General features: G+C 36.6%; 2 protein-coding genes across 3 annotated transcripts in view; one reads left to right on the top strand and one right to left on the bottom strand.

Moving 5' to 3' along the window:
- LIPI (lipase I) overlaps positions 1 to 5,002 on the bottom strand; it is a 78,440-nt gene extending 73,438 nt beyond the window's left edge. Inside the window, exon 1 of the mRNA XM_022574583.3 lies at positions 1,908 to 5,002. Coding sequence (XP_022430291.3) covers positions 1,908 to 2,016 — 109 coding nt within the window. The 5' untranslated portion in view covers positions 2,017 to 5,002. The remainder of the gene's footprint in view (positions 1 to 1,907) is intronic.
- A 1,941-nt stretch (positions 5,003 to 6,943) lies between these two features.
- Positions 6,944 to 22,282, top strand: RBM11 (RNA binding motif protein 11). 2 transcript variants are annotated; one of them, XM_089910386.1, is made up of 6 exons: positions 6,944 to 7,034; positions 10,228 to 10,306; positions 10,460 to 10,622; positions 11,947 to 12,019; positions 16,028 to 16,124; positions 18,766 to 22,282. In XM_089910386.1, exons 2-6 carry the CDS (start codon positions 10,271 to 10,273, stop codon positions 19,048 to 19,050), a joined length of 654 nt encoding a protein of 217 aa, XP_089766512.1. In that variant the 5' UTR covers positions 6,944 to 7,034; positions 10,228 to 10,270; the 3' UTR covers positions 19,051 to 22,282. The 2 variants fall into 2 exon arrangements, with proteins under 2 accessions (XP_089766512.1, XP_022430281.1); XM_022574573.2 differs by having other exon boundaries at positions 10,450 to 10,622.
- Positions 22,283 to 26,019: the final 3,737 nt, after the last annotated feature.

The raw sequence follows: 26,019 nt of genomic DNA, 5'->3' as shown, positions 1-26,019 counted from the left end.
TGAGATCTGAAAAGCATGGGCTTACTTACGGCACGAGTTATTATGCAAACAGTTGAGCAACATAAATAAGACTCTATCAGAAGTTCACTAACTCGATTATTTATTCATGCGTAATAAGAAGAATGAAGACCTTCTGGGGCCAGCAGAATTCCAGATAACAAACGGCTGACCGATTTGATACTATAAGACAACTAACTGAATTGAAGACAGAGGTTTGCATGGCCATAGAGCCAGTTGAGACACAAAACTGTAGGTAGAAGTTTAAAATCCCTGAATGCTCGTGACAGAAAGTGATACAGTATGTTTAATTTTCTGATTCTGAAGCAATCAAAGCACATTTTGAAAACATACATTTATTTAACATGTCACAAGAAATCAAGATATTCAATCAGTAACTTTTTCAACTATGCAAATGTTTGGAAAGCTGTTGAAAATAAAGCTGACTACACAAGCAAAATAAAGTAGGTGACTGATAAGTCTTTAGACCAGGAATTCCCAAGCATGGGTTTAAAAATGGGTGTAAAAAATGACCGGGAAAGTTTATTCAAATGTATTGTTAGGTTTCTGGGCCATCCCCAGAGATTCTGATTTGGTAGGTACACCTACACTTTTAAATGCATAACTCAGGGAGTTCTGGTATACATAGTCCATACAGGTCTAACATAACTGTACACAGGTAGATACAGTGTGAAGCCCTACACCTGGAAATTGCTCTGAGAGAATTACAGAGAAAATGCATGTGGAAGAAAACACAGTGGATTTTTCTAACCTAATTTATATTGCTTTATAATTGACCAAATCACTCATTTATGTTATCTCTTTCGAGGTTTACAATGCACTGAGATAGTATTATAAATTTTACTTACATTTAAAAATGAGTGAACTGATGTTCAAGGAGGTTAAGTGATTTGGCCTAGGAGAACAAGCCACCAGAACTAGCCACCACTACTATTCATTACAAAAACATAAAATGCCTATCAGGAGAATTCCAAGTGAGTAAAATATAAATAATAAACTGTATATTATTACTATTTAGATTCTGTATTTGAATGTAAAACTGAAATATTTCCAGAATGTACTTCTAGCTCAATATACAATTGAAAATTACAATTTAATTGAAAAGAAATAAGGAATAATTTGAATTTCTAGCTGACATTTTAAGGTTATTCTAGTATGCATTCAAGAATTTTTTTTAAAGAAATTTAAAATGAAGGAAATGGCCTGCTTTTGCAAAATCTCTACAAAAAAACTATTCATTGTGAATTGTAAATTTGCTGCTTTTCTTATTATCATAAAGTAGAACAAGTAGTTCTACTTTATTACCATAAAGTAGTAAATGATATTACTAAAATTAGTAAACTTTATTATCATAAGCCAGTAAACCAGGACAATAAAGTTCTACTTTATTACTGTAAACTTGTTTTGGTTTAGTGTAATAGGACAAGAGTATGCTTATACTGTTTCTTTTATAATTGACAATTTACCCATGTAAAAATTTTCCTCAAAGTTAGGGTTATTTGAACAAATGAAATTGAAACAAGATGTTTATTAAGTCATGATTTCCAAATACTGAATTAATTTCTCTATTACTAAATTATTCTAAATTTCTCTTGAATACTTGTATTTGTTCTCTATTTATAGCTCCTTGTAAAAGATTTTCTAGTTACTAATTCTCTAGAAAGTAAAATAAAATACAGAACATACAATTTACCAAGCACACATACATGCACACACGCACACACACACACACGAACTTTCTTCATAATAATCTGTTTGATATAATTAGTACCCATAATCATAGTATATTTTTATACCATAATGTCATATCATTCTTTATTCCAGAATACAGACCATACTGATTATTTTATACATAATTTTTAAAGATAAATCAAAGCATTAGTTCTTACCAGATCTTGTCCAGCACATCAAACAGAGAAAAATGTATACTCTCATTTGGAATCTGATAAAAGTAAAAGAAGCACTCAGGTTCACCAAAAAAGAAATTCTGAAATTCATTAAGGTTTCTCTGGTAGGACTGTCACAGTCTGGTAGGTTTTAATGTAAAATACCCCTGGCTTTTGCTCCTCCCTGTTTGTTGAAAAGGTGAGGCAGTTTGTTTTCTCCAATTTAGCTTGTACTCGTGAGAAGGGTTTTTAAGTTAAAGACTGTAATAAGTCACAAACATTCAGCTACACAAGTTGAATTTAAGGGAAAGAAAAAGTTAAAAATATCTTTCTTTATTCTCTAAACCTCAGGATTTCAGAAGTGGTTGGGAAGAATATGTTTCTTGAAAGCCTAAAGCAAATGTAATGTTAGAAAATGCTAGAAATGAAAAGAGTCAGAAAAAGTTGTGGTTTATGTTCATTTTGATTACAAACTAAGTTGTCTTTATACACCATAAAATCAATAATAAAATCCATATCCACCAAGCTGCCAAGTATAAAATATGGCCCTTTTATATTTGTGTCATTTTGCAACCCAAACTCAGTGGCTATTTTAAAATTCAAAATGCTAGCCTGTCTCTTGAGATCTACTATTTGAATTTTTTTTTTAAATTTCTGTTTTCAATATAACAAACATTTTAAAATTATTACAGGATTTCTTTTCACAAGTTTACTTAATTTTTCCCTTATTTTCCTTCTTAGAAATGGACTTTAGTAGGCAAGGAAAATACAGAATTGCTATTCTCTATGTACATGCCTTATAAGTTCAAAAATTAAACTTGCCTTTTGGAAATTCAAATCTCTGTAAATTTCCAAAGATATTTTAAGAACAGACCTGTTTAATTTACATCAATCAGTAGAAACTATGCTGAGGTCTGGGGAGGTGTTTCAGAGGAACCACAAACAAAATGAGGTATTCATTTAAAAATCATGAAAAATGTAACCGCTGATGAGATGTCATCATTATTTTGGCCTGTTTGATCTCTTGGAATTTTATGTGAGACTTCAGTTTTAAAAGGGTGCCACCACGATAATTTGACTGGAGACCAACAAATAACCTAGGTCCTTCCACACCATTTAGCTGTAACAAGTATACTTTTCTAACAAAGATATAAGTAAACTACATCTTTTCAGAATGTGGGAAGAAAGATAGTATGTCATTCATCTTTAGAGAAATTCTTAATAAGTTTATAATGAAATTAACAGATAAGCCTTTCCTATTTAACATATCATTTTTCTTTTGCTCTGTGCCTTTGATGTGACACTGTAAAATGAATCTTGCAAATTATTTTCATCTTAGCCATTCTAAAGTGCTCATCGAAAATATCAAGTTGGCATTTAAGACAAGACACGGCAGAGTTTCAAAATATAAAATTATATTTCGTTTTCATATTTTTCACTTACTGTCAATACTGAGAAAATTGGGATTGTTCATGGCCATTGCATTAAATAGCAAAATATTGAGGAATGATGCAATATTATATAAAAGGCCTATAGTTTAGTAAGACAATATATATGTACTATTTAGTCTCCTTGGATATAAAAAAAATATTTTAAGAATCTTGCAGACATGCATACAATATAAATCATACTATAAGACTGAAAATGAGAATGATGATGACGAAGATATAAAATTGATGGAGCCCTATGCATCAGGCAAGCTTCTAGGCACTCTATAGCTAATTACAGTAGGTAGTTGACTCGTATTTATTGAGATGAGGAAGTCATTTTTTGTCAGAATATATTGTGGCACAAAAAGTTGAATAATTTAGCAACATGTGTCAAAATGCTTAATGATCTTACCATTTGGTTCCGTAATTAAATATCCAAGATACTTTCCCACAGAAATACTAACATATGTGCACAAAGATATATGAGCAAGGAAGTTCATCTCAACATTTGTATAATAGCCAAAAAATGGAAACAATATAAACGTCTAACAGTGGGGGATTAGTCTAATTATATACATACTGTGAATTAAAATTAATGATGTAGAGAAATCAGTATTTATTGGTGTAGAAAGCCTTCATTACATGGTTTTGGGGTTATAAAAGGCAAGCTAAAAAACAGTATGTACAGTAAGGTTTATTTTCCTAAAATATGCTTCATGTATATATGTATAGATCAAAGTTAGGAGGATTTTCCTCCAAAATGTTTATATCTGCATGGTAGACTCGATGATTTTCACTCTCTTAGTTATCTCTTTAAATGTTATGAGCACGTCTTTACAATAAACATCTTATGTAAGTAAAGCAACACAAAGTTATATTTACTTGGGACAAATATGGTTACGAAAATCAGAATAAAGACAAAAAGACAGTAAGAAGAAAAAAATGAAGACAAAATTGAGGTCAATTTTTAAAAGGCATCCACTACACTCCCTTAACATTAATTTCCCAAGTTTCTCCATTCATTCATTCATGTGTTCACTCATTTATGCAACTTTTATTAAGTATCTATTAATTTCCAGGCTTAACTTAGTTGCTGGACATACAATGTAGAGACATTCATTTAGTCAAACTGTATTATTTCAACAACTATTTATGATACATCTACAGAGGTGTCAGGGATTGTTCTAGGTACCAAAATATATTTATCCTGCAGTACTTCACAGTGAGGAGGGCTGGGAAAAGGTATATCTAGGAAACTATGGAACCACACAGGTGGAACAGCCAGCTAATCTACAGTGCAGAATGGGAAGCCTTGCAGGAAATGCTGTCTACAAAAGAGACAAAAGAGCTGAACTACAAAAGACAATAAGTCACCTGGGCAAAAAAGGGGAGAAAGGAACTCTAGAGCTTTATATATATCTATATCTATATCATCTATATCTATGTATACACACACACATACATTTTCATTTTTGATGTCTTCATGCAGTTAGGGGTATAAGACATCTTGATATGAGTGAAGAAAGGCTAATTCTTTATTCATTCATTTAACCCATTAAACCTTATACGTGACTAATGGCCCAGGAAATTCTGAGAATAAAGTGGATTCTTTTTTACCTACCACTAGCATTCACTCAATTTCAATTAGGAAATACAGTAAGCTTACATTAGAAAAACTCTCTCTCTCTCTCTCTCCATATATATATATATATATATGGAGAGAGAGAGAGAGAGAGAGAGGTCAAATTCTAAGCAAACAGCTAACTGCATTGAGCTGACCTTCAGAGCTTAAAACATTAAATAATTACTCTAGAAGTACATGGGCCATAAACTTATGTACTGCCAAAAGAAAAGAGGATGTGATAAGAACACCAAAATCATACACACTGTAGACAAAGAATGATGCAAATTTCAATCCAGCAAGAAAATATGATCATGACTTATATGCACTACATATTTTACAATGAAACCTGAAGTTACAGCTCCCAGATAAGCAGTGTCTGAGGGGAAGTTAAAGAGAAAATATCTTGGTCTGGATAAAATTTATGGGGTAAATGAATTTTAAAAATAAATAGGTCTACACATAATACAGACCTGCAAGTATCCACTCATTTGATCAACATATATTTGTTACATGCCTACAACGTGCAAGTTTTCTCAACCCCCTCCTACCCTACTACAACAATATTGATGATAGAAGAAAGAAAGAAGAAATGAAGACAGGACTTATAGATTCATAATATATCAACCAAAGGTAACTAGTGAAAGTTACTGACACATGATTTTATATTTATATGTTCAAGAAGTCTGTTTCTCCCATTACACTGTACGGTTTAGGAGGGCAGATCTTTATACTCACCTTTGTTTCCCAAGGATTAAAAACAGTGCCTGGCACGTAATAAGCACTCAGAAAATATCTATTAAATGAGGTAATTATATTAGTCCAATCTGTTCCTTAAGAAACAGAACTTGAATTTCAAAAAGTGAAATCACTTGCTTAAAGTCATAAAATTAAGTATTGTCAGAGTTCAGTTAGAAATCAGAATTCTAAAGATGTGTCCCTTTTCATTAGAAAAGATGATTTCTTTGGTCCAGTAACCATGTAAAAGAATATCTTTTCAATTAAAAATGAATGATCACCACACCTAAGTAAAGGCCAAATAGTGATTACTTGCATGATATTTACAGGATGATTTCAGGGTCCTATGTAGACATATCATGTCAGAAAGGAAGCCAAGTTAACAGTTGACAGTTAATTTATCAAAGCACTGAGATTCTGAGTAAGTTTTCTTCCTCCTTTCTTTTAATTATCTTTATTGTTTTCAGGATTTTTTTTTCAATCTTCAAGTAAGAATTAATTCTTCACCCTGGTCCCACAGCTTACAAAGTACAGCCCTGATACAAAATACAAACATTGGATCCTACCACAATCACCCAGCAGCCATCCTCAAGAATTCTGGCTTCAGTAACAAAACTTGCTATATTCTTTCCAGTATTCCTTGGTATAGTCTGTTTTCTCAAGTTCAAATGCCTTCTGCAGTCCACTTAAAACCTGTGTCCATTTTCAAAGACTTCACTAGGGAGCGCTTCCTAGGTAAATAAACTAATTCTAGTACTCTACTGTATCCACATCCATGCATGCATGCATGCACTCACTCTTTCAAAAAGTATTTTATGAAGAATACAAATTTCAAATCCCAATGATTTATTCATTTACTCTTTGGAAGCAAAGAAATTAGTCTTAGCCTGGGAGCTTCTGTAATGAAGTTAGTATGTTTTAAATCACCTCTATAGTCGTTTTATTTAAAATGTTTGTTGAATAAATCCAAAATCAATTCATAATGTCGTGCCCTGTTAAATGAAGGAACCTCCATAAGCAAGAGGTCAACTCCCCTTGCACACTAATCTTACTTATTCTCACTCTCCCAAGGTCCCAGCCGGATCCGGGGCGTGGCGAAGGCGCGCTGGGCGGTTACCACGGGGTGCTGGGGGCGTGGCGCCGCAGCCTCGCTCCGCCCCTTGAGCGCTCTCGTAGCAAGCTCCGCGGGAGAGGAGAGGGGTCGTGGTCTCGAGGCCTCCTCCGTTCTTGGGCCGAGGCGAAGGCATGTTCCCTGCTCAGGAGGAAGCCGACAGAACGGTGTTTGTGGGAAATTTAGAGGCCCGAGTGCGGGAAGAGATTCTTTACGAGCTGTTCCTTCAGGTACTGTCGGCGGGGAAGGGGTGGCTGAGGGGCAGGGCGCGTCGAGCCGGAAACGCAGCCAGAGGGGCGGGCCGCACCTGAACCATCCGGAGCCCGGCCCTCTTCCCGCCCCATCCTGTGCCTTGGTTTTAATTTAGTTCCGCTTTGGCGCACCTGTCACCAGGTGAGCAACTGGGTAGTGAAGTGACAGAGTGCGCCCCTTCCCCATCCCTTCCGCATCCCATCCCCACTGCAGAGTCCTGGGGTGAGCAGTGACTGGGCCCCCTTCAAACCCCAGCCCTGAGTAAGGGCTTTTCAGAGGCGCTGCCTGGGCCTTGGGTGTGTTCAGGCAAAACACAAAACAGCCCTGTCGCTGTCTTGCTTCAGGTAATAAGCACCTCACGCCTTACATCCCGCGAAATGAGAGGAATACATTTTAACATGTTTCCATATACATTACTTATGCCCTTTTACACGGCAAGTATTTTTACTCCATAATGATAAATGAGATTTGAAATGATTTGGGCAGCCAAGTCGTGACTGTGACCAATTGATTCCCTGGCCAGTTCCCTTTATTTCATACTAAGAGGATCTTATGAAAACTTTTCCAGACCTGGTACCTCCAGGATTAAAACTCCTGTCTCCTGTAAACACTCATCTACTGTATACACATAGGTCTCACTTGCTAAAGAGATGTCTTCATTCAGCTATTCATTTAACCATTTAATGATCCACAATTATGTGGCAAACAGTAAGTAAGGTGCTGGACATACAAATTAAAGAGACAGTCCTTGGTCTTCCTAAAAGGAGAAATTTCAAATTAATTACCATGATTTAAGATAATCTGCAAAAAAGAGGGACACATAGTACAGAAAAGTTGTTTAGAGTGTGGATTCTGATGTCAACAATGTGACTTTGGCCAACTAAATGAATAGCTCAGTGCCCAGTTTCCTCAAATGTCAATGAGAGTAATAGTATCCACAATATGATGTGGTGTGAAGATTGAATAAACTAATCCAGATAAAACAAAACTGAACCTGGCCCTTACTAAGTGTTTGCTGCTGCTGCCACTACTAATATCACTACTATTACTATCGATAATACTACTGATACTAACATCAAGAGAAATCAAGGGTGACTTCCTCCTGTCAGAATAAGGGCAAGTTCAAAGGGAGCAATAGCAAAACTAAATATCAAAGGCTAAGTATGAGTACCAGAGGTGAAAGGCGTTCTTTATGTAGTTTCTGAAAGGCTCTACCTTCATCTCTGAACTAAAGCACCCCTCTGTTAATTACAGATACACACAATTTGATAGAATTTCCTCCAGGAACTCAGTTTCCTTTCCTGGACATAAAACATTTTTATTATTTGAAAAATATTGTTGATTTTAAGGCTTTTATTCTTCTAACTTGCCGTCTTTTTTAAACTCGTCCTTTTTAATCTACTCTAATACTTGTCTTTTCCTATGGTTATGTTTTTCCCCCCGTATTACTTGAAACTTATCATTTTAACTTAAAAAAAGGGGGGGGGGAGGAAGGGAGGAAGGGAGGGAAGGAGGGGGAGAGAGAGAGAAAGAAAACTTACAGTTCTTTTTCTCCAGGAGCTTCTTTCATGTTGAGCCAACAAAAAAGGAGCAGAGGGGACTGAGGAGGGGAATGGGATAGGCATGAAGGCCCCCATGCACATATATTATTTCTAGTCAGTAGGGACTGGATCTGTATCAGTTGTCTGTGGATCTACAAGATAGATAGGTAGATCTCATTGCTTATAATTTCTCCCTAAACAAAATATTCATCTCTTTTAACAGTTCAGACAACCAAGCATACGTTTGTATTTTTGCCTAAGCCCTTCTCTATTCTAGAAGAATTTGCTAAAGTGAGGTATCTTTTAGGAAGGCTTCAACCCAGCAGAAGTTAGCAGATCTTGACAACTGGCCACACTGTTTATGTGTTTCATTCTGTTTTAAAGAGACTAAAAAGTTTTGATGTGATTGTTGCTACTGGCAAGCCTTCTTGTTGGACTTTAAAAATGCATGGGCAAAGTTTTGAATTTGTGAAACTCAAAGCATGTAAGCACATTCTGTCCATTTGTGATTTTATATATTTAATATCAGCAGTGGAAAAGTACTGATTAAAATTGATTTATTTTATTACTATATATAGTTATCCTTTTTACTGGTTTCTTTCAAATTTCTGCTTATCCTTGGAAGAGTGGACATCAGTTTCAATATCTTTGTACTTTTAACCAAGAAATACTGAAGTAGAGATTTCAAGGGGAAAGATAATGAATTCAGTTTCAAATATGTTGAGTTTGAAACACAATCACATGGAGGTCTCTAGGAGACTGTCTCCATGAATGAGGCATGAGTGGGAAAAATAGATTTGTTGATGCAGTGGCTCTTGAAGACAGAAGGGAGGATGAGCTACTCTCTGGGAAAGTAGAGAATAAAAAAAGAAAGATTGAATCTTAAAATACAGCATCATTTTGAAGACGATAATTAACATTTTTCTTTAGACTAGAAACAATTTCTTAATATGCTTATCCAACTCAACAGAGATCAGTAATCAATCATTAAAGTACAATGGAAAACTATGAGCCATTCACCATTAACTCTTAGCTATTGTGAGTCTTGGTGAGCACTTCCTCAAATCACTATCATGGTGGAGAGGTAACATTCTTTTGGTTGTAATTAATACATTTTACAATAGTTGGCTCTGCTTTTTTACTCTGTATTGCTAATTATAGATTTTATTATCAATAAAATCTGAATATTTTCAATTTATTTTATTTTATTCTATTTTAATGATACACCATGGAGTAATATTCTCCTGTTGTTGGATTTTGAGCCTTCCTCATTTTTCATTCTTATAAATAATGCACCTACCTAAAAGTGTTAAACATATTAAAACATTTTTCCCTTTGGGAATATTTACCAAATGGGATTACCAGATCAAAATACAGTTTCTATATAGATCAAAAATTTAGTTTCTCCTGTGAAAATGTTTAATCTTGTCAGAAAAAATTAGGCTTTGATGTAATGTTACCAGTTTCTTTATGATAAGTCAAAGAATATTGGGTTTGTCATTTCAATTATTTTTGAGTTATACACTGTTAATATGTGTGGAGACAATGTAGTATTTTAACCTTAGATTTAAATGCACTCTAAATTGTTTTGTTAGGCCTAACATAAGCATAACATATCTTTCCTTTTAAGATTTGGAACTATTACCTAAAATTTCCTGATCTTAACACCATGAATGTTTTTTGATGAGCCAGAAAAATGCCAAGAAAGTGTAAGTATGATATTTATTGTTAGGAAAATACATTATTAACAGAGCTGTTATTGCTAACAGATCTTTTTTAGTGTAAAGTTGAGTATACTTGATTTTCTCAGTGTAAAAAAAATCTTTAGATTTATGAGAAAATAATTTTTAAGTTTCTTACAGGCTGGGCCATTAACCAAAGTGACTATCTGCAAAGACAGAGAAGGAAAGCCGAAGTCTTTTGGGTTTGTCTGCTTTAAACACCCAGAATCAGTGTCTTATGCCATAGCTTTGCTGAATGGAATTCGTCTATATGGAAGACCAATTAATGTGCAGTATCGATTTGGTAGGTTTTGTCACTGATGAATCTTCCAAGTGTGTTTTGTTGGTGGTGCTGTTCCCAGAGGTGTAAACATTTTTGTTTTCTATATTATAGCCTAAGACCAAAACAGTGCCCCTGTAGTCTCTTAAAATTTCTCAGAACCCATTCATAATGTTATGCAATTAGTTAATATTACCAATTAGGTTGCCAACTCTATAGCATCTTTTGTGTATTAAAATTTTAAATGTTCTATTTTAATGTCAGCCAGCAAATAGCTATGATAGTTGCTATTGGCTGTTAAGAATTAAACAAATCTAAATGAACTGGGGACACACAACTCTAGTTTCTATATAGCAATGCTATTTGCTGATCTTCTTGTCAATGGTGTCAAATATCTACTATTTGGAAGATAAGGTGGGTGCCTAGTTCTTCTCCTGGAGTTATCATGCTATACATATCACCCTGGATCTGAGTCCCCGTAAAAGCAGCTGGCCAAGGGCTGACCCTTAATGGAAGAAAGCTTCTTGACATGAACGGCCTCAAACGCCTTCTCCTGCTACATGTCAAGAACTGATCATCTTTGATTAGATGCCCAGAGAACATTGTACTATTGCTCTAGCCCTTTCATAGTTTGAGGGACTGATAGAAGCAATGCTCATGCTTTTGCTGCAATGTTTGCAATGCTTATGTTGCCTACCTCCCCTAATGATTCAGGTTTATTGATGTATCTCTTGTTTGTTTGGTTTTTATTCTTCTTGCTGTACTAAAAAAAATAAATAAGAATAAGGAAACAATGCCTTTTTGCAAAGGAAAAGCATAACTTTGCATTTCGTTTTGTTTTATTTTGTCTTTGCAAAGATAATTAATTGGTTGCATCATGCTCTCACGTACTGTCCCGTTAACCCATACTGACTGGTAAAACGGGCTAGGCCATATCGTGTTCTGACACATCCCCAGCCAGCTGCTCATTATCCTGTCAGGTTGCATTCACTTTTGTCAGTACAGTTTAGAGAACTCATGCCTTCAAAACAGGAGGCAAATAACACTGATTATTTGCCATTTTTAGTTTCCAGGTGTGTATTTGCCATTTTTAGTTTCCAGGTGTGTAGAACCAAATAGCGTCACCTGTCTTATATGGCCCCATGTCAACATAATTCTTTTCTACACCCATTGCTTTGGACAAAGCTTGGTTATAATTCAGTCATTTATAGTGATGTAAACAACCTATGAATATTGGGAGATCAAAGATATATTCATGTATCTTATATGGAATTTTTTTAAATGGTTTAATGTGAGAACTCCAGAAACTTGTACCATGAAGTAATCTGTTATTCTGTTTCTTTTAAAGGGAGCTCTCGCTCTTGTGATCCAGCTAACCAAAGTTTTGAGAGCTGTGTTAAGATAAATTCACACAGCTACAGGTAATTAAAAATATTTTTTTCATAAAGGTAAAGCAAATAAATATGGTCTCACGCCAGGAAGGGTTTTTATATATTCTGGACTACCATAAAACCTTACTGTTTAGACATAGGATAATATTAAGGAATTCATTTTTCCTGAAAACATGAAAAGCGACAGAAAATATTTTCATTTAAAGTTCAGTCAACATTTTCTGCAGTAGGTGGGAGAGATCTATATTTGTGGCATTCTTTATAGGTTACTGTGTACTTTTCATAACTGTTAAATCACTTAAGCATCCAAAGTCTCATTGCGATGGATCACAGAGACACTATTATCCATATTTTATACTTGAATAAACATAGAGATGCAAAAGTTAACTAATTGCCAAGGGCACAAAGATGAAAAAGTGATAGTTGCTAGGCTTAAAATTAAGCCTTCTGACATTAAGCCACTCTACCGTTTATGTTACTATTTTTAAAAACTTCTCTATGGTAATTTTCAAAATATTCTCAAGCTTTGTGTAGGCTGATTTCTCGATGCAATGGTAGCCTGCAAGGACACTCTCAGTGCAGCTATCCCAGAGGTCGTGGAACACAAAGTCTCCCAAACCAAATAAGATGCTCAAATAACAGCATTTAGTAAAACAATTTAAAAGATACAGTCAAAAGCAAAAGGAAAGATACTGGATAGTGAAAAGCCAAAGGGAAGACAGTGGATAGTTAGCATAAACGAGCGACTAGCTGAGTTCTGGCTACACTAATATTCATATGCCCTGTTTCTCTCTCTGCTGCATCAACCTTTCCCACTGATAGTGTGGTCATGAACCCTAGAGTTGAGGTTTGAGTAACGAATTCCAACCAGATAGAAAGTTCCCGGAGCTAGTTTCACTCACTTGCTCTCTCAAAAAGACATAGGGGCAAATACACCTGGCTACAGAAGGAGCTAGATGCTCACAGGTTCTATCTGAGTTTCTTAGGCAGAACAAAAACAAGAGCAGCAAAACTGTTAGCCCATAGGTGCCATGATAAGTACTAGGTATTTCCTTCCCTTTCTTTCTATGAGTAACAATCTTATTTGTACCATCATATTTTCTATCGGATCTATCTGTGGCATCTCTTAAAACATACTAACTTATTTATTATGCGTATTTAATATATATTATGAATTCTGCCTGTGTCTCCCAAGCCACTTGCTTATTCTGTTTCTAACACGGTTTCATTGCTATCTCATAAACTCGTATTAGCTGAGTTCTGGCTACACTGATATTCGTAGACCCTGTTTCTCTCTCTGCTGCATCAGCTGCATCAGTGTAGCTTACTTAAAGGCTACCCTAAGCATTTCTTATGAGTTTCATCCATCCCTGTTTTTTTCTTGTTTTCTGTAGCAGAACTGAGTATTCTCCAGTAGGCTAACAACGGCTGAACCTCCCATGCCTGCTAATTATATCAGCCCTCCTAGGCATGGAAGAATGGCCTCTTAGAACTGACAATTTCCCAGTCTTATCTTTAGGAGAAGTACTGCACTCCAAGTATAACACGGTGTTCTCCATGTCTTCATTCTCCCCAACACTTCTGTATCAGTGAAATAAAGACAAAATAGGTACTGAAACCAGACTGCCTAAATTTGAATCCTGCCTCTGCCACTTTATTAACCTTGGACAGATTATCACCCTGTAGCCCATCTCTAAAATGAGGATAGTACCTCAGAAGGTTATTGTGAGAATCAAATTTTATAATAAATTCAAGGTATTTAAAATACTGAGCACATAGCAAGCATCCAGTAAATACTTTCAGCGAATGTTAGCAAAAAGGGGTAAGTGATTCACTTCCTTCATATGAGAGGAACTATGGACTCATGAATTGAGCCGTTTATGTAATATAAAAGCTTCCCCTCTTCTTCTAGTGGGAAAAGATACCTCTTTTTTCTCAGGAGTTTGGAAAAAACAAGCTATTGCTAGGTTTGGGGCAGAAGAAGAAAGACTAGATAAACAGCTAGAAGATGGCAGTAACTCGCATTCTCTACTTATGATTGATGTACTTTTAATCATCACAAATTCTAGGGTAGAAGATCAGAAATATGTGTATATCCCATAATACTCCACTTCACTGGTTGTACCTTATTCTTCTAGTATGTGCTACATTATAAAGGAAGAATGGGAAAAGGTTATGTTCTAGAAGTGTTGTGCAGAGAAAAATGGTGCACTTGTTATACCCTATAGTCTTTCTTGGAAATGGGTTTTTGTGCTTGTTATTGCCTCTTAGGCAATAAATAGTTCTGTTTTTAATAAATAGTTCCTGTATTAGTGTGCTAACATAAAAAGTACTGCAAACAGAGTGCTTAAACACAGAAATGAATTGTCTCACAGTTCTGAAGCCTCAAAGTCCAAGATCAAGGTGTCTGCTAGATTTCCTTATGAGGGCTGTGAGAAAGAGTCTGTTCTGGGCCTCTCTCATAGCTTGTCCCGGTTTGTTGGCAATCTTTGATATTCCTTGGCTTGTACAAGCATCACCCGGCTCTCCGCCTTCATCTTCATATGGTATTCTCCCTGTGCGCATCCGTCTCCAAATTTCCCCTTTTGATTATAATAAGCGTACCTGTTTAGCCCATCCTACTCCAGTATGACCTCCTCTTAGCTAATTACATCTGCAACAACGCTATTTCCAAATAAGGTCACATTCTGAAGTATTGGGGGTTAGGACTTCAACATATAAATTTTGAGTTGACATGGTTCAACTCACAGCTCTTCCCAATTTACATGTGATTCCTCTGTGGAGACAACTATGCATGCCCTGAGATTCACATAGGAAAGATAATGGTTTTAGAAAGTCGGCAGCTGTTTTCATAACGGTGCTAATCTCACCACCTCTGTTACTGAGTTGTATCTTCCCCACTCTATAACCTCATTGCACTTTTTATCTTGTTTCTTTTCCATCACTTATCCCACACACATGTTCCAATCTCCTTGAACTCTACCTCCAAATCATGCTGTTATATTTTTCCCCTTCCTCTCACTGAAAAATTATCTTTCGCATCCTTACCTCCTATTCACTTCTTAACCCCATTGTTATGGGGAAGTTGGTCTTTTAAAGGTTATCAGGAACCTTCTGATCAACAATTGAGTAGCTTTGGTGCTTACCCAGTTTACTGTTCTGTAACACCCGACACTAAGTATTTCCTTAATGAAATGCATCTTCCACTGGCTTCTGTGATACTACTCTCACCACTTACCAATGCCTATCAATCTGACTGCTTCCTCTTGTTCTCCTGCCTTTGCCTTTGCCTCCACCTGCCTGTATTAATTTCACCCTTCCCCACAGTAAACTTCCTGTCCTAAGATAAGTAGTATTAGCATTAAAATTGTGGAATACTATGGAGCAAGTAGGCTAATGACTAGCTATAGAGTCTAGTCACTATGCATACCATTGGAATTTATTAGACATCTCCATAGAAGCAAATATTACATGTATAAATAAAACTTTAGGACACTACTGCTTTTAAATTAGGGATTGGTATTGTTTTAAGTAGTGTGTGGAAGAAATCAGCAGATATTATGTGTTCATGTTAATATCAGCAGACCACTTAGGAAGGAACATAATTTTTGTAGTTATACAGTGAACATTCCTTCAAAAATAAATTGAGAACATTTCTACCTTTCTTTCGCTTTTTTTTTTTTTTGTAGAAGATTGAATGTACCCTTGGTGATTATTAAGGACTTGCTTTGCTTTCTTCATATCTAAGTGTTCTTTGTCTTTATACAACTATAACATTGATTAACATTTTCCTGTCAGAAAGCCAAATGTGACTGTAAATATTGAGCTTTCAATATGTAGTAATTAGTAAGACTTGTGGTACTGCTGTGTCACTACATTATCAGTGTAATAATGATCGTGTGTTTAAAGTTATCTTAATTGAGTTCTTTTAGAGAAGCTCTTTTTTTTTTAATTATGAAGACCTATCTTATTATAAGAGTAAAGGACATTTATGCATAGGAATTGTAACTTTGTGTTACTCCTTTTACGTCCCCCAAGAAATGAAGAAGTCGTGGGCAGAACTTCCTTTCCCATGCAGTTCTCTCCAATTAATAATGCAGCTTTACCTCAGGAATATCTTTTCTTTCCGAAGATGGTAAGTTTGGTATGCCTTTCGTTCAATATATAGCATGATACAAACTATAAAGAACATGAAAACTACTTGGAACTTAAGCTGCTCAAATCTAAACCTAGAATGAAGGCAGCAGCTGCCCTGAGTTCTATGCCCTAATGGCAGTCTGCTCTAACGCAATCATCTGAAATCCTACACATAGTACGTAAGCAAACAGCCAGTGTGGCAACAGAAAAGGAGCAGGTGCTAGTGATGATTCACTGTGGTACAAGTAAAATTTGACTATAGAGTTCTCATTCAAATTGATACAGCCACTGTATAAAACAGTGTGGAGATTCCTTAAAAAACTAAAAAATAGAGCTAAAATAAATAAACTAAAAATAGAATATGACCCAGAAATCCCACTGCTGGGCATATACCCATAACCCATGTACTCCAGTGTTCATTGCAGCACTATTTACAATAACCAGGACATAGAAACAATCTAAATGTGCATCGACAGATGAATGGATAAAGAAGATGTGGCACGTATATACAATGGAATATTACACAGCCATAAAAGGAAAAGGAATTGGGTCATTTGTAGATATGTGGATGGACCTAGAGTCTGTCATACAGAGTGAAGTAAGTCAGAAAGGGAAAAACAAATGTCGTATATTAACGCATATATGTGGAATCTAGAAAAATGGTACAGATAAACCTATTTGCAGGGCAGGAATAGAAATGCAAACGCAGAGAATGGACACATGGACACACAGGGGGAAGGAGAGGGTGGGATCAATTGGGAGATTAGGTTTGACATAAATACAGTACCATGTGTAAAATAGATAGCTAGTGGGAACCTGCTGTATAGCACAGGGAACTCAGCTTGGTGCTCTGTGATGACCTAGATGGGTGGGATGGAGGGGAAGGAAGGTCCAAGAGGTAGGGGGTGTATGTATACATATAGCTGATTCACTTCACTGTACAACAGATACTAACACAGCATTGTAAAGCAATTATACTCCAATAAAAAAGTGGAAAAAAATGACTATTTTAGAAGATATGTTTTTAGAATCGAATAATTTCATTTAGTGAAACATTTTGGTAAAATGTAATCATCAATTACAAATATATTGCTTTTGGACATGGATATTTTTAAAAATAAATTTCTTCTTTTAACTAAAGGCAAAGATTCTCAACTGGTAGAGTAAACTACATTACTTCCGAAGACTCTCAAAAATATGGTTCTGGCCTAGAAATCATAATGATGGTCTATATTGTTAAAGGGGAACTTATGAAATTTTTTTCTTCTAGCTCCTCATTTTATACATAATAAAATTGAGGTTCAGAGGTATTAATCAACAAGCCCAAGATTATACAACTTGTTAATAAAAGATGTGGGACTATAACACAGGTAGGTATTCTGATTCACAGGATGTGATTTCTTGCAAACATCCCACATACCTGTGAGCTTCAGATTTTTCAAATAGCCATTTTCACTTTGCAAACATAAGGAAAATTGATAATTTAACCTTTAGAAAAATCTTTTCTTAGTTATAGTGAGATATTAATAAACTGCCAGTTCTTGTCTAAAACTGTCAATATCTTCTTTCTGGCATTTTTTTAATCTTTGATGAGATGAGAAATATACACACACACACACACACACACACACACACACACACACAAGATCATGTTATCTCTATTAATCTTTAATCTACTTTGAGTTAAAAACTGTTTTAAAAACAAGGAAGTGTCTATCTTAACAATTGAAAACTGCTGTACAATATGGTGGCCATCAGCCATCCATAAGGAGCTGAGTTTTAAATTTTTTTAAATTTTAATTAATTTAAATTTAAAAACAGAGACTTGATTCAGTTATTGTAAAACTTTTAAGTATGTTTGAAAGAACTTGGGTAGTATATCTACTTTTTCAACTAAATTTTATGTAATCTAAATTCAGATGAAGTATTTTCAATGAAAATTTACCATCCAAATTAAATATGCTATAAAAGGCACCAAATTTCAAAGACTTAGTATAAAAAAAGTAAAATATCTCATTAACAATTTTTATATTGGTTACTTGTTGAAATGATAATATTTTGGATATTTGGGGATAAATAAATTACATTATTTAATTGCACCTGTTTCTTTTTTTTTTTTTTTCTTTTTTTTTTGTGGTACGCGGGCCTCTCACTGTTGTGGCCTCTCCCGTTGTGGAGCACAGGCTCCGGACGCGCAGGCTCAGCGGCCGTGGCCCATGGGCCCAGCCGCTCCGCGGCATGTGGAATCCTCCCGGACCGGGGCACGAACCTGTGTCCCCTGCATCGGCAGGCGGACTCTCAACCACTGTGCCACCAGGGAAGCCCCTGTTTCATTTTTATTTTCATATTGTGGCTACTAGAAGACTTAAAACTACATACATGGCTTACATTATATTTCGATAGGACAGCACTAATCTGTATTGTAGTAAGCTATACACTACCTTGAATCTTTATGTTAACCATTTAAGGAAACTACCATATCCCTAGTATGAAAAGTCACTGTCCTTCTTATACCAACACATGGTTTGGTTTGCCTGTAGTTATTTGTGTAATGAATGTAAACTGTTAACTCTTTTTTTTTTTTTCCTAACTTTGTGGGCTTGTTTTGGTAGATGAATGTTTGTGGGTTTTTTCCACAGCAGTGGCATGCATATAATCCAGCACTGCAGCTTCCTTACTATGAGATGACAGCACCACTTCCTAATAGCACTTCTGTGTCTTCCTCACTGAATTGTGTTCCAGATCTAGAGGCTGGACCCAGCTCTTATGAATGGGCACACCAACAACCAAGTGACTCTGACCCTTATCAGATGAATAAACGCAAGAGGCAAAAACAAACCAGTGATAGTGATAGTAGCACAGAAAACAATAGAGGAAATGAATATAGCCAAAATTTCCGAAAGTGTAAGAAAAAAAGGCGCTAGTATTTACATTCTAATGAAATGTATCTACACTGGTCTTCATTCTCTTAAAAGAAAAGAAAACTCTGTATTCCACTAAATGACCAATTCCATGGCTTTCTTGTCTTCTTTGAAATATATAATAATATGACCTCTGATTTGCTATTCAATTTTTGTCTTGAATGACAAAAACTTAAAAATAATACAGTGTGCTTTTTGTATTTGTAATGGTGTTGTTAACAAGAAATGCACTTTGAGTTGTTATATTTTAGTATTATAATGAACTTGCACTAAAATATTAATCAAAAGTCACTTACTGAGCACTTTTGTATTTTGTTATTAGAAAATATAAAACTTTCCTTAAAAAGGTTAATATCATCTACAATCCTATATTATTTTAAATTATCAATTTTCCCAATGTTATATCTTTGAGTTAAAAATTATTTAAATTATTTTCCTTCAGTATTTAAATTATCTTTCCAATTTTAACTCTCGAAATCTATTTATTTAAGTATATGTGTACACATTCTGCTTCAAATGCTAGAAGCTTGGAATTTGTGAACAATCATCTTTTTATTCTCACACTCACTACTTTATTTTGTAAATGAGTTTCTGTAATACTGAAAAACAAGGCAGTTGAAGAACAAGATGGAAATTACATTTAAACTTGGTCAAAAAGATGAATGCAGAACACACCCTGAAATCTTTGCTGAAATGACACGTCCTGAGGTATGGTTTCAAATGTATTGCTGTTAAAACAAGTATATCACCTTTGAAATATTAGCATTGAATGCAGCTATAATAAGATAATAACTAATTTATTGTTACATGATTATTATAAAATTCTGATGTAAAAATGTTTTTGGTAACAGTTTAATGAAAGGAACAGCGTTAAGAATTATTACCGTTCCTTTAGCACCGTCCACGTGCTGGGGCATTGTACACTGATGTGTAGTCAACCCCTTCCTTTGTATTGCTAAAATAATAACTGATGGGTGATTAGAGAGTGAGATCTCTCCCTCTTGCCAGAACATCCAAAGCGGCATCCCCAGACCTTTTTCTTCTGTACCTACAGAGCATACCCACCTGGGTGTCTCATTAGCACTGCAATTCAACACTTTCAATTTTACCCTAATTTTTTTCTCTCCAGATATTTTCTTCTTTGACCAGCTTGGGCCAATATTCTACTATGGACCAGTTGCTGGAGGGTTTCGACAATTGTTGACCTCGTTTCAATGACTTAACAGAGAGCTGTTCAGTCCGTCTTAGCCCACTTGCATGCTTCAGTGGTAAGGAAGCACTCTTGATGTCAGGCACTTAGAGAAATGAAAATAGGCCTATTTATCAGGATGGTGAACAAAATGAAAAGATAGATGTGACACTGGTTGTTCAGCTTCATCTCAATTTAAATATATTTAAGAGCTGGGTGTATTCTCCCTTAGGGTAGATGTGGCCTGTAGCAGATGTGATTTCAGTAGCTATTCCCCAAGCATGACTTGGCTGTTTGGTTCCCAGCCTTCCCTCTCTCTAGGAAGGGGCGGAAGGCTGGAGGAGTAGAGTTGGCTCCTATAATATCATCCTAAAGAATCGATGGCACACCAACTGCAGCCACTCTGGTCTGTGTTGAAAGCTCAGGAGCTTTAGAGTGTCCATATCCTACCACTGTTTTCTGTTTCTGTACATCCCAGTAAAGCTAGTTAAATCAGAATTGAGTTTGTCTTTCATTAATTTACTTACCATCAAGAAAAGTAAATTGATAGCATGGGTGTGATGTTGGTGAAAAATGAGCATAATATATAAATCTCTATAGAAATCACATTTAACTTCAGAAAGCTCAGAAAAACGTCTTTTTAACAAAGATGATATCTACCTCGATACCTCAAGCCCACAAACGTTCAGTGAGCACAGCCTCTCCAGTCTGCACTAAGCAATATTTGCTGAAGTGGTTAGTGATGATGTTTTTCTGCCCAATCAGGATGAGATCTATGAGGTCACATGTCACCCCAACTGACTGTGGGCTAAGTCTCTTTATTCCCAATCATGCCCAACCTGCAAAAATTACTTCACATACATGCAGAAACTCCCTTAGCAAGTGAGACAAGTAATCTATTATCTGGTTCCTGGTAAAACTTACTTTTGAGCTTCCAGTACTACCTTGTTACATTATCAACAGGTTATGTATTGATTAAGAAACACACAAGCTACTTGCATTGTAATTAGAGAATATAACCAGTAGGTAAGGATACTAATATATTTCCTGTGTTATAAACCCTGGGAAGGATTGAGCCCAAAAAGCCTGTATAGTATCTACTGCAAGGAACCTGGATCTAACAATAATTGGCACAGCTACTTGACCTTGCTTGAGGAGCTTAATAAATGAAAACATTTTTAGATGCATACTGTTGATCAGTCCAGCACACTAGCTGAATCCTAATAATTAATGTCTTTGCTTCTATTTTTAAATGAGAAAAATGGTAATATCCTGGTTAGAAAAATAACCCTCATCTCAGCCACCTATCCCAGCCTGAAAGTATCTTCATTATTTTATTCCACCTCCAAGTCAATCACAAGTGAAACATTGCAGACTCTTCTGCATGCCAATCAAAACCCTGGGAGTTACTCTAGACAATTTCCTTCACTTTGTTTCTAAGTGGTTATTAGCTCCTCATTGTGAATTTGTCCAGGTTCTGTTCATTTCCTGCTGGGATTTTTCATTAAGCAAACCAATCAACAATGAATGAATATCATTCTAAACAGAGATTTTGGTGCTGAGGTTACATCACTGAAAGAGTGTGGTCCCAACATTCAAGGAGCATGTGGTCTACTAGCATAGCTCGACAGTTAGGTAATTTCAGGATAACATTATAATATATATATATAACATATATATATATATATATATATATATATATAAAACATATATATAACATGTAAAAACACACTGCAGTAGGAGTGCATGAGAGTCTCCATTCCTCAAGAAAATAAAACCTGGGAGGATGGAGACTTGCCTGCTCATCCAACTACATTATTTTAGACATGTTTCTTTGTATCAGAGAGATTTTCAATTAAGACATAAATTCAAAGATTTCTATCTTCTGAGGCCTCTGGATTTAGGGCAGTTGTGTCTTTGGAATATCTGTGTACTGCATTCCACAAAGGCTTTAGAATACTCTCCTTCCTTCCGAGTGCCTAGTTCTACTTTAGCCCACTTAACTTTTGAAGGGAAGTCTTCTCTGGCTCCTATCAAGTCCTAAATATCAGCCAAGAAATGGCTCCAATTCTGCCATTTCTTGATCATTTGGAGGAGGGCCTAGGAGAGGGTCTGGCTGTTTATATACTCAGTGAAGAGGATTTTCTCCAGGGGGCCACCTGGCTTGTCATATGACTCTAATATAATCAGGTGGGAAGGACACTCTTTGGTAGCCCTATGAGTGGGATTGTGGATGGCCACCCATCTTTCTATTGCTAGTTCTTCTCTGGATGCAGTAGGATCTCCAGAAAGTGGGGGTGAAAAGGGTTTTGTAATTTAGAAGGTCAGCTGCTGTACAGGGTTCACGAATTCTTTGTGGTGGGGATACAGGGAACCTGCATAATGGGGATTTCATAGGAAGGCTTGAGGCTGGTTGGGCCTGATTGTTTTAGGCCTGATTACAGAGTCACCGAAAGTAGGTGGAATCAAAAGGGATGGTAAAATGAGCCTTGCTATGCATCTCTGGGGCTTCAGCTAGAGCTACTTCTTGGTTGACACTAGTCACATGAATGACTTGACCGCCTCATGTTTTGAGGTCAGTTTTAAAAGCCTCTTATAATTGTTGTAAGGAAAGAGAGGTTAAAGCAGGTGTTAGGTGGTCAAGAGATTTTCTGGGGAAGCCAGAGAAGTTTGGGGGATTAAAAGAATTGGTTGAAGAAGTGGGGCTGGGCTTGGAAGCACGTAGATTTGGGACAGGGGTCCAGAGATCTAAAAGATCTTCTGGGGGGTCAGGAACAGGGAACTGGGGCTAAAGGTGAGTATAGGAGGGAGGCAGAGGAGAATTTATGGTGAACTTAAATTTTTGTCCTAAGTCTGACTTCTGCTGTTTACTTTTGTTAAGGGAATCTTTTAAGCCAGCCGTAATACATTTTTGCTTTCATTTTTGCTTTCAATTTGATCCTCCCAGAGGTACCAAGAGGGTATTTGTTTAGGATGAGAGCTCTCTATAAATCCCCTTAAATATGAAAGTTTTATAAATCATAGGACCCATTGTCTGGCCACTGACACTTAGGATCTACATAAGTATACCTGTTCAAATGTAACACAAACCAGTAAGTCTCTTTTTGGGAAGACCTGGAGGTAACCTTCCAGGCTTAGACTATGATTTAACTGTGTACACAGGAGGTGTCCCTGAAGAGGGCACAGAAAATGCAGCCTCCGTAATCCAAAGTCACTCCCAAATATAGCTGGAAAGAAGGAGAACAAGTTGCTACCGGCAGTAAGAATGGTACTCCAGTCTCGCACAAAAGGGAGACACCTCTAATCAGGAACCATCTAATCCATGATTCCGGATGGGCAATACTGAGAAAGGAATCTCAACACTACAAAGGCAGTGAGATAGGAAAGGTTTTAGATTAGACAATCCCCTGAGAGCTGATAATGGTACCTCGTGTCTCAGAACCCTGACCTGACAGTCAGCCTCATGCAGGCACAGACCCTATAATCTGCACCTCCAGCAGGCAGAAAATTAGAGCCAATGCTCTTTCTGGAGCTAGGCCAAGCTCTCAGAACGCAAAATCAAGATGGAAGGAGGGCTTCATCCAGTTTTAGAGGTGACTCAGAAAAGTTCATCCAAGTGAACAGCAGTCCAGCGAGAATCGCAAACTCACTGGCCTATGAAGCCAACTCAAACTACAGATTTATAAAACCTATGCCTGTATTCTACCCTATGATTCTCATTCTTATGAAAAACACTTTTAGACGGCACAATACAAAACAGTAACACAAAAGACAACGACAAATGGACACAATGATTATCCCTGGGAAAGACTAATCCAAACCAAGAATCACAATACCCAGAGAACTAGTTCTAGCCAAAAAGTTTTTTTCTTGTAAATCTAAATTATGGATATTTCCCTTTTTAAAAGTCAAGGGAAATTTCTTATTGCCCTCACTTAATTGGACACTTAGCAGAGACCCAAGAGTCTGACTGGTAAGAAAACTTACTTTCTCTGGCTTGGTTGGAGGTTTCAAAATCTCAACTGCAGGGACTTCCCTGGCAGTCCAGTGGTTCGGACTTTGCCTTCCAATGCAGGGGGTGCGGGTTCGATCCCTGGTCAGGGAGCTAAGATCCCACATACCTCGTGGCCAAAAAACTAAAACATAAAACAGAAGCAATATTGTAACAAATTCAATAAAGACTTCAAAAATGGTCCACATCGAAATGGAGCTAGAGACTGTCATACAGAGTGAAGTTAAGTCAGAAGGAGAAAGACAAATATCGTATATTAACGCATATATGTGGAATCTGGTACAGATGGTACAGATGAACCTGTTTGCAAGGCAGAGATAGAGACACAGACATAGAGAACAAATGTATGGACACCAAGGGGGGAAAGGGGGAGACGGATAAATGGGGAGATTGGGATTGACACATATACGCTAATATGTATAAAACAGATAACTAATGAGAACCTGCTGTACAGCACAGGCAACTCTACATAGTGCTCTGTGCTGACCTAAATGAGAAGGAAATCCAACAAAAAGAGGGGATATATGTATACATATGGCTGATTCATTTCGCTGTAAGTAGAAACTAACACAACATTGTAAAACAGCTATACCCCAATTAAAAAAAAAACAAAATCTCAACTTTAGGCTCCAGAGTGAGTGGGGAGCCAGGAATACCCCATCCTCATTATCAGAACTGTTGGGAGAAAACAGTTCCCCTATCAACTTATGTCCAAGTGGGTGGGGACCTTTGAATTAATTAACAACATACAGATCAACAAGATGTATTGGAGTTTTCTAGAGAAACAGAACCAATAGGATTGGTTGGTTGATTGATTGATTGATTGTAAGGGATTGTCTCACATGACAAGATCTGCAGTAGGCAAGCTGGAGGTTCAGCGGAGCCAGTGATGTAGTTCCAGCCCAACTCAATGCCTGAGAGTCAGGAGAGCCAATGGTGTGCTTCCAGTCTGAAGGACATTAAAAAACCAATGTCCCAGCTTCAAAGCTGCCAGGCAGGAAGAATTCCCGCTTATTCAGGGAGAAGTCAACCTTTTGTTCTACTCAGGACTGTAACAGATTGGATGAGGACAACCTACATTAGGGAGAGCAATCTGCTTTACTCAATCAATTTAAATATTAGACTCATCCAAAAACACCCTCCCAGAAATACCCAGAATAATGTTTGACAAAATATCTGGGCACCCTGTGGCCCAGTCATGTTGACACATAAAATTAACCATCACATAGGAGGACAGTTTAATCCACATGCATGTGGGAACACTATAAGGAGGGGCTCCCCAAATTGCCAGAGGTCATGGTTTATACACCAGTTTAACAAAAGGGGAGGGGTGGTTTAGAGCTTCAGTGGGAAAGTATAGAAGTTTTTATCAGGCTTGTTTACACAATTTTTCATCCAGGTGCTGGGGGCAGCCTCCTTCTGAGCTGGAAGCTCCCCCTAAGCAGAGTTTATGGCAGTTGAACTCTCACATCCCAGTGCTAAGGATCAGTCTTCTCCCAAACAGCAAACTCCTTCAGAGAGGGGATTATGGCTCTGCTTAAGTCAGTAACGGGAAGTTTAGATAAGGTTTCTTTCTGAGGCTGCTGTTTGTTCAGATGTTTTTAGTTTAAAGTAATCCTTATACCATTCTGGTGGGTGATTGGTCCCTTTATTAGCAAATTCACTTGTCTGTTTATATTTATGTAAGGAACCTGATACTACATTTTGAAAAAAAATTAGTCTTTCTTAAGTGGCAAAATTCAGTAACCCTTAAATTCTGTTTATTATGAGC

This window comes from Delphinapterus leucas, chromosome 4 (genome assembly GCF_059928025.1).
Source record: "Delphinapterus leucas isolate spDelLeu-1000000601 "Yukka" chromosome 4, BTC_Dleu_Yukka2, whole genome shotgun sequence".
NCBI classification, from domain to species: Eukaryota; Metazoa; Chordata; class Mammalia; order Artiodactyla; family Monodontidae; genus Delphinapterus; species Delphinapterus leucas.
The sequence above is the reverse complement of the archived record's forward strand: the minus strand, read 5'-3'. Positions and strand labels throughout refer to the sequence as shown.